Source organism: Thermothelomyces heterothallicus (assembly GCF_042370625.1).
Source record: "Thermothelomyces heterothallicus CBS 202.75 unplaced genomic scaffold P884_scaffold_32, whole genome shotgun sequence".
Taxonomy (NCBI): domain Eukaryota; kingdom Fungi; phylum Ascomycota; class Sordariomycetes; order Sordariales; family Chaetomiaceae; genus Thermothelomyces; species Thermothelomyces heterothallicus.
In genome coordinates, this window is record NW_027192593.1 from 187,422 (window position 1) to 202,877 (window position 15,456).

At 55.5% G+C, this 15,456-nt stretch overlaps 6 protein-coding genes and 1 non-coding gene across 7 annotated transcripts in view; 6 read left to right on the forward strand and 1 right to left on the reverse strand.

Moving 5' to 3' along the window:
• P884DRAFT_294769 (glycoside hydrolase family 71 protein) overlaps positions 1-378 on the forward strand; it is a gene marked incomplete at its 3' end in the record, with an annotated part of 2,670 nt that extends 2,292 nt beyond the window's left edge. The window contains exon 7 of the mRNA XM_069444298.1: positions 125-378. Within this exon, the coding sequence (XP_069294099.1) occupies positions 125-378 (254 nt within the window). The remainder of the gene's footprint in view (positions 1-124) is intronic.
• A 2,105-nt stretch (positions 379-2,483) lies between these two features.
• On the forward strand, positions 2,484-4,877 carry P884DRAFT_317047 (cytochrome P450 monooxygenase). The gene is made up of 6 exons (XM_069445301.1): positions 2,484-3,324; positions 3,451-3,538; positions 3,600-3,833; positions 3,995-4,351; positions 4,569-4,706; positions 4,858-4,877. Exons 1-5 carry the CDS (start codon positions 2,516-2,518, stop codon positions 4,704-4,706), a joined length of 1,626 nt encoding a protein of 541 aa, XP_069294100.1. The 5' UTR covers positions 2,484-2,515; the 3' UTR covers positions 4,858-4,877.
• Positions 4,878-6,240: 1,363 nt separating this feature from the next.
• Positions 6,241-7,920, forward strand: P884DRAFT_280596 (concanavalin A-like lectin/glucanase domain-containing protein; the record flags this gene model as incomplete). Its single annotated transcript, XM_069443451.1, has 3 exons — positions 6,241-7,061; positions 7,163-7,815; positions 7,904-7,920. 3 exons carry the CDS (start codon positions 6,241-6,243, stop codon positions 7,918-7,920), a joined length of 1,491 nt encoding a protein of 496 aa, XP_069294101.1.
• A 1,329-nt stretch (positions 7,921-9,249) lies between these two features.
• Positions 9,250-9,332, forward strand: P884DRAFT_t166. Its single transcript has one exon. It is a non-coding gene; the product is annotated as a tRNA-Lys (tRNA).
• A 3,095-nt stretch (positions 9,333-12,427) lies between these two features.
• On the forward strand, positions 12,428-12,628 carry P884DRAFT_280597 (uncharacterized protein; the record flags this gene model as incomplete). Its single annotated transcript, XM_069443452.1, has 1 exon — positions 12,428-12,628. One exon carries the CDS (start codon positions 12,428-12,430, stop codon positions 12,626-12,628), a length of 201 nt encoding a protein of 66 aa, XP_069294102.1.
• Positions 12,562-14,388, reverse strand: P884DRAFT_85601 (YjeF N-terminal domain-containing protein). Its single transcript, XM_069446125.1, has 7 exons — positions 14,157-14,388; positions 13,867-13,975; positions 13,740-13,805; positions 13,581-13,675; positions 13,207-13,303; positions 12,878-13,106; positions 12,562-12,798 (listed from the first exon to the last, which is right to left on the reverse strand). Exons 1-7 carry the CDS (start codon positions 14,166-14,168, stop codon positions 12,696-12,698), a joined length of 711 nt encoding a protein of 236 aa, XP_069294103.1. The 5' UTR covers positions 14,169-14,388; the 3' UTR covers positions 12,562-12,695.
• A 308-nt stretch (positions 14,389-14,696) lies between these two features.
• P884DRAFT_280599 (ribosomal protein S16 domain-containing protein) lies at positions 14,697-15,219 on the forward strand (the record flags this gene model as incomplete). Its single annotated transcript, XM_069443453.1, has 3 exons — positions 14,697-14,773; positions 14,867-15,047; positions 15,142-15,219. 3 exons carry the CDS (start codon positions 14,697-14,699, stop codon positions 15,217-15,219), a joined length of 336 nt encoding a protein of 111 aa, XP_069294104.1.
• Positions 15,220-15,456: the final 237 nt, after the last annotated feature.

The following is a 15,456-nucleotide window of genomic DNA, read 5'->3' on the forward strand; positions in this document are numbered from 1 at the left end:
TAACACCTTCCCTTGGACAGCAGCAGCAGCATAGCAGCGCCTCAGCGCGCAAAACATACTCGTCAGCAAGCAACATGCCTTTAGGTAATTACTGACCCATCTTCCGTCTTGTCTTCATCTACAGCGCCCTGCAACGGCGGCACCAACGCCGACGGCGAGACGGGCAACTACGCGGGCCTGTGCAGCTTCGCGTGCAGCTACGGCTACTGCCCGCCGGGCCCCTGCAAGTGCACCTCGCGGGGGTCCCCCGGCACGCCGCCGCCGCCCAGCGGCCGCGACGGGTGCCCGCTGCCGGGCGAGGGCGACGGCTACAAGGGCCTGTGCAGCTTCGCATGCAGCCATGGGTACTGTCCCGAGACCGCGTGCCAGTATTGCTAGGAGAAAGGGAGAGAGAGAGAGAGAGAGAGAGAGAGAGAGAGAAGGGGTGGGCAAAGAAAGGGGATATATATATATATATATATATATATGCACATTAGGTAACTATCTGAATAACCTGCCTAAGGAGCACTAGATCGACATAGGTAAATAGGTATCATATCTCTTTACCAAAGTGCCTTTTTGCACCTATTCTGACGAAAAGAAAATGTCCAATCTGAACCCCCCAAAGGTCAACCCTAACTAACTAATTACCCGTACTGTCTCGTCCCGGGAACGAAACTCCGGAGTATTCCAGACTAGTGTGTGGTCGAGTCTGACGTCTGGCTCCGCGGCGAGTTCGGACGTGACCCGTAGAGCCCGCCATTCGGACGGCTTTTCTTGAAAGGGATCGACGAGGTGGCTTGACACTGTATGTACTCCGTACGGAGTAATTATGTACATACGTAGTTACACACACTACAAACGGACATACATACCTCCTTCGGGGTCTCGGTAAACCAGGCCCGACCGAGCCCGAAAACAGAGTCCCTCTCCGATGTCTCATCACGATCTCGATCGCGCAGAAGCGGCCGGCTGGGAGCCAAAACAGCGTTGTCTCTCTGCATGCGACCGCCAGCCTGCCGAGCGGGTGCCGGTTGGCTGGGGCCACGCCCACGCATCCTGGTGGCGTTGTGCGTTGGCCCCAGCTGCTTTGAAACCACGGAATCATGCGACCTTCTTTTAGGGGCGGGAGTCCTCCCTCCCGGCCAATAACAGAGCCGGCCTTCCGGCGTCGTGCCGAGTGCTTACTTTCTTTGCTCGTGACGCAATGCCTCAAAAATACATTAGTAACGAACGGCTCGAAACCTGACGTTATTGCCGATCGAGTTGACCACCGCGCGGTAGGGAAGGCCGGCGGTGTCGCAATATCGCCGTCTGGGCCGAGATCTGAGGTGCATGCTTCCTCCTTCTCGGATTCCGATCCCCTCACCCGCCCTGCCGTTCATCATCTATCACGCGACCGCCTCACCCTCGAGAGACTCAGCTTCCAGTCGGGCAAGACACGGGTCAGACACCCCAGCCGCATCTCGCCGATGAGGTAGATACCCGACGTCCCATGTCGTCACGAGACCGCAGATGAAACTGTCTAACAAAGACAGAGACAAAGACAGAGACGATTACCCGGTTCAAGCGTCCATGGAAGCTCCCGAGGAACATCAGGCGGGCCCGGCAAGAAGCATAGGGAAACAGTTTGGAAACACTTGGGGAGAGAAGAGGGGTATTAAGGAGGAAAGTAATAACTGTTTTAATAACTGTTTTGCTGCGGCTGAAGAATGACTGCATCACATCCCTACAAGTAATTAAGCGCTCTTGGTGAAGGCAGCTATCGGCATGCGTAAAGTCTGTCCGTCTCAAGTGACGGGATCATCATGATGCAGGAGTACCTATCCGCATATCCGCATACCCACGTTCGGTGCGGAGCGCACTCTTTGTCATTATTCTTCTATCAGTCGACCTATGCGTGTATATTATACAGTAACTATGTAGAGTACTTTAGGTAGCTTAGGATGGATGCATTCCTACCTAGGTATCTAGGTATCCAGGTAGCACGGCACTGCACGGTCAACTCGGTACTACCCAATCGTGAATAGTGCCCGTCCAACCGACATAGTGGGCACGCGCCTACTTAGGTAAGGTAGGTAGGTTGACCAGGGAGTTGCAGTTGCACGTCGGATCAGAGAGACAAGCTTGGTTTCTGGTCTGAGCCAATGGGAACCCCCTTAGATGCTCTCAGCCCGGTCTTGGGCGTGATGGCTGTCGTCCCCCGCTCTTGTCCCCCATGCCGGCAGGCAGACTGGTTTAAAAAGTCCGTGGGAAAGATTCGTTTGAATGGGCCAAGGCGCTCGCGAAAAATCTCTCGACGATCAACAATATCGCGCAGGCTAATTCACCTGTTACTCCAGCGTCTCCTCAATCTCTCTCTCTCCCTCTCCCTCCCCACTAACAACCCCCCCCCCCTTTTTTTTTTTCCTTTCCCACTTCACATCCGTCGTGGGGCCGATACCTCGAGTCGTCCGGAAGGATCCTGAGAAATACACCACACACCGGACCAAAACAAAATAACAGCCAGGTGACTTTGGGAACATTCTTCTAGACAATGGCGGTAGCGAACCTCGTCAAACTTAGCCGCGACCGGAGCGCCGGCGGCTGGCTGCTCGCCCTCGGCGCGGTTGCTGCGACCTACTACGTGATATCGTCCATCGTGGCATGGTGGCGTCTCCGCGAGTTCAAAGGACCCTTCCTGGCGTCCTTCTCGTACATGTGGCTGGGCTGGATATCCTACAGCGGCCGCATGAGCGAGTACATGGCGAAGGCGGAGGCCCAGTACGGCGGTCTGCCGCCGTCGACGATACGCATCGGCCCCAACGAGCTGCTGACGAGCGACCCGGAGGTCATCCGGCGCTCGTCCGGGGCGCGGTCCAGATACACGAGGTCGAACTGGTACAAGGCGGCGACCCTGGACCCGTACGACCCCGCCATGCTCAGCACGCTCGACACGGCCGCGCACGACAGGCTCAAGGCCCAGACGGCGCCCGGGTACGCGGGCAAGGAGAACGCGACGCTCGAGCCCGACTTGGACGCGATGCTGGGCCAGCTGACAGACAAGATCCGGACCAGGTACGCCGCCGCAACCCCGGGCGACGTGAAGCCCATGCTGGACCTGGCCATGATGGTGCAGTACTTCACCCTCGACTCCATCTCCAAGCTCGCTTTCGGAGAAGAGTTCGGCTTCCTCCGGGCAGAGGGCGACATTCACGGCTACCTCGCGACGGTCGAATCCCTGGCGCCCACCACCGTCACCATCTTGGCCCTCCCCTTCCTCCGGGACATCCTCACCTCCAAGTTCATGCTGCGTTTGCTCGGGCCTACGCCCAAGGACAAGAGAGGGATGGGCGTCTTCATGCGGTGCGTTATCTTCCGTCCCTCGCTGGGTCCCGGTACCTGGATGGAGCGCCTTGTGGCCCAAGTGCATGATTAGGTGTGGTGTGGCTGATGCTGACTTATTAATTATCGAATCACCAAATGGACCAGGATCGGAAGGTCTATCGTCGACAAACGCTTCGCTCGCGAAGACCCCGGAGCCATCCAGGACATGTTGGTAAGCGCGCCCACTCTCCCTGTCCACCCCCCGGATATGCTGACCCATCATTTTTTTTTCCCTCCGACGCTTTGGCTGCTAGGGCTCCTTCATCCGCCACGGCCTGACACGGCGACAGTGCGAGACGGAGTCACTCGTCCAGATTGTTGCAGGGTCAGACACGACGGCCACGGCGATCCGTACCGGCCTGCTCTACCTCATGACCAATCCGCGCGCCTATCGCGCTCTGCAGGCCGAGATCGACGAGGGCATCCGGGACGGACGTATCTCGAGCCCCATCAGCAGCGCCGAGGCCGCCAAGTTGCCCTATTTGCAGGTGAGAAACGGTCTCCTTAATTAATGGAAAGGGAAGAGCTGGGGAGCTGGGCAGATAAAAACAGAAACGAAACGAAAACAATAGAACACAAATAGAACCTCAAAAAAAAAAAGGAAAAAGAAAAAAAAAACGGAACTGACACGAGAACAAAAATCACCCAGGCCGTAATCTACGAGACTCTCCGCATCCACCCGCCCCTCACGGCCACGCCCTTCAAGGTGGCCCCGCCCGAGGGCGACACGATCGACGGCAAGCGGGTGCCGGGGGGCACGCTGGTGGCGCCCAACTTCTGGACGACGTCGCGCAACCGGGCGCTGTTCGGGCCCGACGTGGACGTGTTCCGCCCGGAGCGCTGGCTGCTCGCGCCCGAGCGTGGAGGCGGCGGCGGCGGCGGCGGCGGCGGAGGTGCGGACCGGGCCGAGATGCGGCGCGTCGCCGAGATGGCGTTCGGCTACGGAAGGTGGATGTGCGCGGGCAAGATGATTGCCTTCCTCGAGCTGAACAAGGTCTTTGTCGAGGTGAGTTGTGTGTGTCTTGTTCGACTTTTAATTCATCCATTAATTAATTAATCCTTTCCTTTCCTCTTCTACCCTCCGTTGACTCTCCGTTAACCCCTCCCCCCCCCCCCCCAAAGAAAAAGAAAAGGAAAGGAAAGGAAAGGGGAAAAGAGAAAAAAAATTTTTGTCCGTTGCCTTATGATCAATTCGCTGATTAAACCGTGCATAAACCGTGTAGCTGCTGCGCCGGTTCGATTTCCAGCTGGTATATCCCACTCAGCCGTGGAAGTGCGTCAACTACAACCTGTTCCTTCAGCGCGAGATGTGGGTGTCGGTATCTCTGCGAGAGGAACCAAAGCCGCGGGAAAAGAATTAAGTAGGTATACGCACCAAGTACCTTAACTACTCTACCCAACTCTATTCTAACGTTAATTATTTCGCAATCTCTGCATTACTCGCCCTTTTCGGCGGCGCAAAGACAAGCAAATTTCGCTGTTTGTGCGACATAGGACTTATTATAATTTTAGTCCGTAGCGCCCGAAAGGACACAAGCAACTAGGAGTAATCAGTTATTCGATCAGGGTTTTCGCCCTGCGGATTTTTCTGTGTCGTTTTTGCTGATTCCAGCAGAGCGGCGCAGCGGATCTCTCGTGCCGAACGGTGGATTCTCTCGCTCTGATAAGGTTGGGGTTGCTCCGTACCCGAGTTTCAGGAAAATGATGCAAGCCAAGAGTACGAAGTACAAACGTGGGGGATTGCACCTTTCATCTCGAAGCTTTTTTGTGTTCACGGCTTGGGCCCTGTTCCTTCGCTTATTAACAAACAATTCCAAGGGATCCGTTCATGCGTGTTTTGGGGGGGGGGGGGGTTGTCTGGAACTGCAATTTCTGGTCAATGTTTATGAATGACTGTCATACGTGATCCCAGTTGCAATTGCTCACTGAATATGCGTGGCCCGTACGGAGGTAGTTATTTACAGATTACATACAACAACAGGTACGGATACGCTGTGGTGCACGCAGTTCTTCAGGACTCTCTCTCTCTTTTCGGGATTGCTTCCCAGCGCGAACGCAAGCTCCGGATCATCAAGGAGATGGACCAGGACTTGCCACGCAAGCCAAGAGCACGGCAGAACTGCTCGAGGAACGGCCGGGTCTTCAATTGGCTTCTCGCATGGAAGCTAATAACCAAAGGAGCCGGTTCCAAGGCGAATCACGTCGTACAAATGCCAGGGTCCCCTGAATACTGGCTCGTGCACTCGGCGGGCTATCCCGCTTTTAGTCTAACTTAATGGCCAGGCTGCTCCGAGGCGTACCTGCGTTCGAAGGGGAGGCCCCCTTTTCCCCACTGCTTCCAGTTCAAGTTCGTTCTGCCGCCCGCCCTCCCGCTGCTGCATCGCGTCCGCTCTTTTCCAGCCCGTTACCGACCCCTCGAGACTGACTGTCCGAGTCCATCCGGTGCAATTGCGTGCACCACGGCACTCGAGCCGCTCCTTTCAACCATCGTCGCTCCTTTCCAAGACTCGCACGCCGGAATTAAACTTTTGCCTCGCTTACACGGGACGTCTAATCGCAGATCTAATCGCAGATCTCATCGCAACTCCGAATGCGAGGTCGCTCTTTTCCCTCCACACCGATCGGCCATCTCCTCGCTTGTAGCGCCATTTCTCAACCAGGACACAGCGAACTTTCTTTCCACAGCTCTTCACTCCCTCCAGCGCATCTCTGTCCTGGCGACATCAATCGAAAAAACGACATGAAATACTGACCGTTGACGGCACACACACACACACACACATACCCAAGACGTATACGTTTGCGAACGGCCCCCGTCTTGTTCGTCCCTCATTCCATCATCCCCATTCGCGGTCCCTTCATTCTATCAGCCCGGCATAGTTCAGCCTGTCAACGATGTGGCCCTCATCCGTCCGCGCCTCCGGCGCCGCGCTTCTGGTGTGGTCCGCCTTGGTCGGCAATGCCGCCGCCCAGGTCCATACCGACTGCTACCCCATGAATAAGACGTGCCCGCCGGACCCCGCCTTCGGCCTGGATGTCAACTTCAATTTCAACACCACACCAAATATCGACGTTTGGGAGACACAAGTCGGTCCCGTCACCTGGGATCCCGAGAACGGGGCCGGCTTCACGATCACCAAGCAAGGCGATTCCCCCACCATTCGGACCAAGTTCTACTACTTCTGGGGCCGCACCGAGGTCCACATGAAGGCGGCCAAGGGCACCGGCGTCATCAGCTCCATCATGATGCTCAGCGACAATCTGGACGAGATCGACTGGGAGTTCTTCGGCGGCAACAAGACCACCGCCCAGAGCAACTACTTTGGCAAAGGCGTCGTCCCCGATGTCCCCAACGCCGTCTACCACCAGATCCCCGGCAGCGTGTCGGACGATTTCCACAACTACACCACTGTCTGGACCAAGGACTACTTGGACTTCTACATCGACGGAGACAAGGTCCGCACCCTGCTGCCCCAGGACGCCAACAACTCGTACTACTACCCTCAGACGCCCATGAGGCTATCCATCGGCATCTGGGCTGGCGGTGACCCGCGCTTACCCCAAGGCACGCGCGACTGGGCCGGCGGCACCACCGACTACTCTCAGGGCCCCTTCGAGATGCTCGTCAAGAGCGCTCACATCACCGACTTCAGCAGCGGCAAGGAGTATGTCTACACCGACAGGAGCGGCTCGTGGGAGAGCATCAAGATTGTCGAGTAAGTTTCAGAGGCGGCTTCCCCCTTCTTCTTCCCCTTTGTATATAGAGAGAGAGAGAGAACCGAGGCAGTTTAGCTGACACCTGTATCAATTTCGCCAGGGGCAACTCCACCGTCAAGGAGATCCTCGAGAAACCGCCCGAGAAGTCGCTCTCGGAGAAATGGGCTGACCTGCCCGAAGGCTCCAAGATCGCCATCTACGCCTGCGCGTCCGGCTTTGTCGGCCTGTTGTTCTTCGCGGGCCTCTTCTACTGCATCCGACAGCGGCGCCGCGGCGCGCGCGAGGCCAAGGCCGCCGAGGCCCGCGCCGAGGCGGAGCGCCTCGAGCTCGAGCGCTACCGCAAGGCCGGCATCGACCCGGACAGCTTCTCCTCCGACTCGCAAGCGCACGAGTACAACGCCAAGGAGATGCGCCGCGACGGCTTCGTCGACGACGACAGCTACAGCGTGCACGACTCGCCCGCCGCCAACCCCATGACCCCGGCCTCCCCGCTCGACCACCGGTACGACTCCGCGGCCGCCGCCGCCCTGGGCGCGACCGCCGCCGCCCCCTCCTCCCCAACGCGCAGCCCCGTCGTCCCCCTCCTCAGCGACCACGCGCAGTCCCCCCCCGGCCCGGGCAGCGTGCGCAGCCCGTCCCGCAGCCAGACCAGCCCCCGCATCGGGTCGCCGGGCCCCCAGCAGATGGCGCACCCGCAGCCCCAGAGGAGCTTCACGACGGACGCGTACCGCGACCCCGGGCATGACGGGCAGGGTGGTGGCGGGTACAACGGAGGAAACGGTGAAGGGTATGGGCAGCAGCAGGGAGGCAGGGGAAATGATGGTTACTGGGGCTATGCTAGGTAAGGTGGGAGGATAGGGGTGGGGTTTGGGAGGAAGGGGGGGGGGGGGGGGGGGGGGGGGGGTTGTGTTGGTTGAGTATAAAGAGGGGATGGGCAAGCAAATCTTGTCGGGCGAGATGGGGTGGGTCTCATTTCATGTTGGTTTTTTTCCGTTCTGCAATAGGTTAGTCGGTAGGCATGCTCTCGGTCTCTTTTGGATGGCATTCCCAGTCCTGAATGGCAGCGGTTGAGAGAGAGGCACGTTCAGTAGCAGCAGCAGCAGCAGCCGTTTCAGGGCGCCTCGTTTATTTCGAGTGTTTCTTGGGTGGCAGCAAAGACGGCAGCCGGAACAGCAGCCCAAGACCAGTACATAAACTACTTTCTTTGATGCCCTGGCAAATATACCCTTGTCAATCCCTATTTTTTGCGTCTGATCTGAGCCTAGGATACACATACAACTGCGATTCGGGGCCTGATTTAATAATAATGTACTACGCCGCAAGTCTGTCAAGTTTGTCCTTTAACGCCCTTTCCCATGTCGCAGCTTGAGCTCTGTTTTTTTTTTTTTTTTTTTTTTTTTTTTTTTTTTTTTTTTTTTTTTTTTTCTTCGTTGCCACTCCGGCAGAGCTAGATGAGCGAAACGTCACATACGTACGTATACGAGATAATAACGGTGGCCAAGTACTGATGCAAAACCCGGGAGTCAGAAAGATAAGGGCGCAATGTGGCCGGCGTTTCGATGCCCCGAATGTGGTCTGTCTTGGAGCAGTCTGAAGACGTTCTTATCGTCACTGGTCCTCTAGAGTCTTTTATTTGTATAATTAGTTCAATGGTTTGCTGGACTCTCTTGAAACGGATGAGGCTCTGGCGGGTAATATCCGCTCCGTTTTGTCTACACTAACATCTAATTATCCATGGAACGTCGGTCTTGCGAGGATGCTGGGGGCCATCGACCGAGTGTCAAATGTGGAAACTCGTGTAAACGTTAATTAATTAGATCCATTCTCGGGCTCATAATTACTTCGCCTAGAGGATTTTCCATTAAAGGATGGGAGAGGAATATTTACTAATACTCTGTTCTTGTTTTTTTCTTTTTTTTAAGAAAAAGAAAAAAAAACAAAAAAAAGAAAAAGGAAAAAGAAAAAAGGTTTCGTGTTCATTGAGGTTCCACCTTAAGGATCCTATTTATGAAACCGCCCGTCACAAACGAATCAGGGGTTAGACTTGTCTCCAAGAGGTTCATGTGATTATATCAACACTAATCTGTGAAGCTCGCAACGAGAACTTGTTATGTTCAATGCGTACACATGAACTAACTATTGCTACGCCACAGCAACCAACCAATCAGAGAAATGATGAGCAAGCCGGGCCGGCTAGCTCAATCGGTAGAGCGTGAGACTCTTAGTCACGGTTCATCTCAAGGTTGTGGGTTCGACCCCCACGTCGGGCTCAATTCCCGTCAGACCTCTAGCTTTTTAATCCATCTTCGCGATATGATCTTTTTTTTTCCTTGACGTCGTCCGCAATTTTTGTCTCGCAACTCGGTCACATGATGCCCTACTCTTTTTGAACCCAAGTTACTGTTCCCACCATGTGACCCCGCCTAGTGTTTTCCGGTTTTGTATCAAATATGGTGGCGAATGTCGCAGTATATTTGCGTACATACAGACAAAGGTACAGTACGTACCTACGTACCTAACGTACATAAGGTACTATTTGTAGTGTATACTGCTTCTGGATACATACTTATATAGAATAGTTCGGAGTACGGAGTATCCCTCTCACTCCGGAGATACCTAGCAGTCCTGTAGCTACAAGCCTACTACGTAGATCCCACCCGCCACCAGCCACCAAACGCATGTGCTCGCGCCGTGCCGCGAAACTAGGGGTCAACACAGGGGTGAGGAGAGCATGTGGGGGTTTCAATGCACGATCTGCTGGATTCGGGGTCCTCCGTCTCGGGGACATGGTGCTTGGCGATCCCCCATTCGTTCGCAGCATGGCTGGGGATGATTGACAACACCATCGCGTCGCAAACACCCCGACGTGGGAACAGCGCCCTCTCGATCAACTCTTCCAACCGTACCTGTAAGCTGCTGCGCTAGCAATATAGCGCGTCTGAAGAAACGGCTTCCACCGGGCGCACATAATGCAATGCCCAGAGTAATCCATACCAGGTCTGTACGCTTTCGCGCCCAGAACGCAGCCGGCTTTTGGGCGACCGCGGTTCAAACCGCGGCAACTGGTTCCGGGGGAAAGCTTCCGGGTCTCGACGATCCAGTGTTAGCAAGCTCCACTGTGCTAGTGTATGTTGCTGCCCGGCCGAGGTGTGTATCAATTGAAGCTTTGCTTTAAAAAGGATATCCCTACCTGGAACAACCCTACATACTTATAGTAGTATAGGTAGCTACGTAACCTGTATACGGATTATAGAGAGCGCGGCAAGGATGTTCGGGCGATTGGTCAGATAGGCAGCATCTCGAATGTAGTTGTGCAAGAACATTGCGCCGCATCCTTATAATGCACGGCAGGTACGAGTGTGTTTTGCAGGATTGCGCACAGCTCGCACACGAGAAATACGCGGGATAAGTGAGTGCACAAGCCTCGTCTGCCGGGCAATCGTCGGTTTGGAAGCCTGCTCTCATGCCTGTCTTGCCAGGTGGATGGTGTAAGCTGCGGAGTTTGCAGACCGCTTTATTGTGTAGCTGAAAAAATGATGAAGATGATCCTCGCGTGCAGATTTGGTATTTGTATGTATGCAAGTTCCCAGGCATTCTCCCCCGCGTGCGTGACAGTCTGGGAAGGGGCAGTGCGGGGCAGCGGCAGCGGGGCTCAACTTCCTGAAGTAGTGATGGAGTGCAGGAGCACCAAACGCCAAGCGAACACTGTCCAGATCGGACATGTTTCTTTGATCCTCCTCTAACTTCTATCTGCTTCCATGACGACAGACGGCACGCAAACAGATGAGCGAAAGAGGAAAGTGATGATGCCCAAACCGGTCACCTGACCTCTTTCACGGCAGTGTATCAGCATCCAAATGGGAAGCGGGCGAACAGGGCGCCCCGCAATGTAGGAGAGAAGGTTGAATATCTCGGAATCGAACGAAACCTGGACCCTTGGGGAGTACCCGTGACGGGAGCGCTGCGTTAGCGGGAGCGCCCGGCGGGAGGGGGGGTTTGGGTGGTCGGGAAAGGCTTATCCACTGCAACCATCTAGCATGGATGTTAGGGAGGTACCTCTGTACGTACTTACCTAGGTACATTCACTCCACTAAGAGAGGCGATGTACGTAAGTACATACCAATATATATGTGTACTTATATCACAACGACTATTCCGTGCCCGATTTGTAGTGTAGTGTGCGTACAGGGTACAGTACGTTGAACTCTCCCGCACTACTTCGATGGAGGTCGGGTGGATGTGGGAGGGGACCCTGATGCGACGGGCCAAGCTTCAGAAGCTTGCCGTGCCGCGGCGTTCCGGCTGAACAGCCACGTCGCCCCTTGGACCCTTCCCCACTCCCCAAAAAACCAAAAACAGCATCCGATTCGGGCACCTCTTACACCACCTAGCGTATAACCTTTCCCTACGCTGCCTAGCGTAGGGACGTACAGATGACTTGCGGATCCGCACAGATTCATCACCTCGAGATGAGGTCGCCGAATCGAGGTCCGAACAGGGTGACACCCACATCGACGCTGACCAACGACGGTGGGGCTCCCCTCTTTCGTTCTACGCCGTCGCGACCATGAACCCACAATGGCAAAACTATGTATCGAGATGTTTCCCGAATGTGGAACAATACCAGGGGGGCCTCTGCTGGAGAGCTTCACCAGACCCTCCTCAGGCCCTCATAAGCCCTGGAGCAGCCATGCGCCCCTTGCAGTCTCGGCCTATCAGAACCCGCAGGGAGGGATATCCGCACAGGAGCATTTGCTCCGGCCAGTTGCTCTGAGCATTGTTTGCTAAGAAAGAAACGAAGGAGCCAGGTAGCAGGTAGCAGCGAAAGCACGCGGCGGATATGCCCAACGCCCCATGCTCTGATGCCGCTCTTGCGTAAGGTTTTGCAGGGCAGAAGAACGGCCGGATTCTATGTCGTGTTCGATATCAATTCCCATGGACAAGACCTAGCCTTACAGCAACTTCCCCAGTCAAAAATTCCAGCGAATTCTCGCCGCTTGCAGCAACTGCCGCCCCAACCTGTTCGGTCGTGCCAAGCCTCGAAAGGGTTGCTCTGCCGAGCTATCCATACCCCGGGGGAGAGCTGGCGAAGCCTGACTCAGATCCACGGGTTACGACACGGGGGGGAGCTCGCGCTTTCACCAGGGGGATCCCACACAACGGCCCACGTCTTGGACCAGAATTCTATTTACATTCAAGCCAACGCCGGCCTCCCCCCCCTTTTCCCCTCCCACCTTCCAGGAGGGCATCCATCAACCGCCGCCACCGTCGCAGCAGCCACATGTGACAGACCTCGACACCACCAGGCACTTACACGACCACCAACCTCAACGCCACCTCACCGGGAACGGTTGGACCGCCGTTAATGTGCACTGAGTATTACACCAGTGTATGCCCAGCTTGCGGGAAAGACTACCTGGTCTATGTCGAGTTCTGCAAGGCGTTCCACCCGCCGCTGGTGAGCTGTCCCAACGGCATGGGCATGTCCCGCATCGCCATGGAACAAGGAGGCTGCCCGAGCCGCATTTGTCCCAACAGCCCCGGAGGCGGGTGTGTATTGATGTGAGCGGGAAGTGGAGCCGAGGGGAAAAGCGGAAACGGTGGGAACTCCACCCATCACGGCCAGAATGTCATCACAGCTTCAGCCCGTCGGGGCCGACCTCAACAATCTGATCGACCCCTTCATATGCCGGGACATCGAAGTCGTACTTCTTGGCGATCGCCGGAGAGACAAATCTGTTGTCCGGACCTTTCAGTAAAAAGAATGACCCTGAGATGAAGAAAGGAAAAGGGGTGGGCAAAACGTGGTACGTACCGGCCTCCGATAAAATGGCGGCCCTTGAAATGCTTAACCAGGGGCTTGGGCGCGGTCAGACTAATGAGCACATCAGGGTGGAAGTTGCTGCCGACGCCGAACTTGGGAGGGCCCTCCTCAATATCCCAAGACGATGGCGCGTCTACCGACGTCACGGGTACTTTGCTCTCCGCCATTGCCTGGATGACGGCTGGGAACGGTTCCCTGACCTCGCCCGAGAAGCTGAAGCCTGGAAGGTCTGTTAGTTTGGGAGCTCAAGACAATGAAACCCAAGGAGGGGGAGAAAAAGGGGGGGGGTTGGCAAGCAGGAGAATGGGGAGAGCACGAACCGAAGACGGCGTCGATGACGTGATCGGCGGACTGCAGCGCGGTCGGAAAGTCGTCCACAAAGGGGACTTCGAGATCTTCCAGCTGCTTGGCGAGTCGCTACGTACACGAATCAGCGGCGGACCCAAGGAGAGCAATACCACCACGAGATTGAACAAGGCACAGGCGACAGCAAGTACACGAGGAGCTGCCGTTATATATATCTGCTTCGGTCGCAAGGCCCTAAAGGATAGCCCATGGCGCTAATGGAAGACATTCTCACTCGCAGTTGGTGTTCAGGGGTGCCCTTGACGACCGTCCCCGTCGGAGTAGCGTAGAGCGTGCCAGGCGCTCGAGATCCGATGAAACGATCAGTAAAGGGGGGATCCATCCATACCTGGTAGAGATCATTCTTGGGCCGTTTCGGATAGTAGACCGTTGGCTGGTAGCCGTAGTGGCGGAGATGGCGGGCAGCAACCAAGCCGTCGCCCCCTGAGCAGCACTTCGGTCAGTGCACTGACCACAAGCCAGGAGAAGTAAACAAGGGACACCGCACCATTGTTGCCAGGCCCGACGGCAACTAGGATCCTCTTGCCTTTACTGAGAGGATGGACCCGGTGAACTACGTGACAAGTCAACATATAGATCAGCAGGCAGGCGAAGTGCTAGGTGGCTGCACCGACCGACTTGGGAGACTGAGAGTCCGGCAAGTTCCATGAGTTGGTCGATGGAGAAGGCGCCGGTGCTCATCAGCTCGCGGTCCAACGCCGCTGCAGCTTTTGCCGAAAGAGTCTGTGTTCCAATGATTGTCAGAATGAAGTGGGCAAGAAAATGCACGAAGGACAGCAAACCAAATAAAGACATAAAATAGACAGGAGAGCAAGAAGGCCAGACGTAGAAGGAAAACAAACTGAAAACGAAATGAAACAAATATAGTACAGTTGAGTCAAGGACAACGTCGACTCGAACCCACCTTGAGCGTCATAGCGGGTGGTTGTATTGTGCGGATTGTCTCGTTTATTTAAGTAGTAAAAGTCGACTTAATTATGGATGCCCGTTTGTAACCTGCACTTTCGAGAAAACAAAGGTAAGAAACCAAAATGATCGAGGAGGAGTCTGGAGGGCAAGTTTGGGCATGAAACTTGCATCACCGTTTTAGGTTGACCCGAAAAGAGGAGATCGGGAACTGACATCACCTGAAGAAGATCGCGGCACCGTCCCCAGTGATGGAATGTTCGAATGGAAAAAGGCACTCTGCACGGATTACGGATACCTCCGCACCCATTGCGCGTGTCTGGTTGGCCCACTTGTCAGCCAAGGCGGGAGGTTACGCTGGGGTCGGTCCAAAATTTCCAGCAGATTGGCCTGTGCGCTGACTGATCGAATCGAACATCCAAATGCTTCAATTGACACCGGCACCACCACCACAGCTGCAGCCTTCGAAGGATCAAAACGGAGAGCTTGGCAACGTAAAACATTTCTCCTCTATCCGTCCGAATCCCAGTCCGAGAAGATGGTGGTTAAGATCAGACTCGCGCGCTTCGGGCGCACCAACGCGCCCTTCTACAACATCGTCGTCGCCCACGCTCGGTAACGCACCCTCCCTCACACACCCTCTCTCTCTCCCCGCTTGCTGCCGCACCGCATCCGAACATCCCCCCAAGTGCTGACTCTCCCTCCCAGTACCGCGCGCAACAGCCGCCCGCTCGAGGTCATTGGCACCTACGACCCCATCCCCAAGAAGGACACGTATGACGAGTCTGGCAAGCTGCACAAGGACATCAAGTTGGACATCACAAGGGCAAAGTACTGGATCGGTGTGGGCGCCCAACCAACCGACACCGTGTGGAGGTTATTATCCATGGTAAGTTCTCCGCCGCGCCTATCCACACAGGATGTTCGGCCATGAATCCGTACGGGGATGGGGAACGGATTTGCTAACCAACGCGCTGCTCCAGGTCGGCATCCTCCCGCCCAAGTATCGACCAGCAGCCCCGGCCCTGAACCAGCCGACGCCGCAATCGAACAAGGCATGAACGGGAGACGGAACGAACCAGATCTATCTCAATCAAGTGTATATTTCAATCTTCATCTCTCACCTGTTGTCTGTCAACTCATACGGCACAATCAAGGGCATGTACATACGAAAGGCGTTATGATTCTTTATATGCGAGGCGGTAAGGGCTCGTGGAGGAGTGTACGATACCTAGAAGCGACAGGGGAATCAACCGTTTGCTTACCACACCTGGAGGTTCCGTTTAACGCAACGGCCG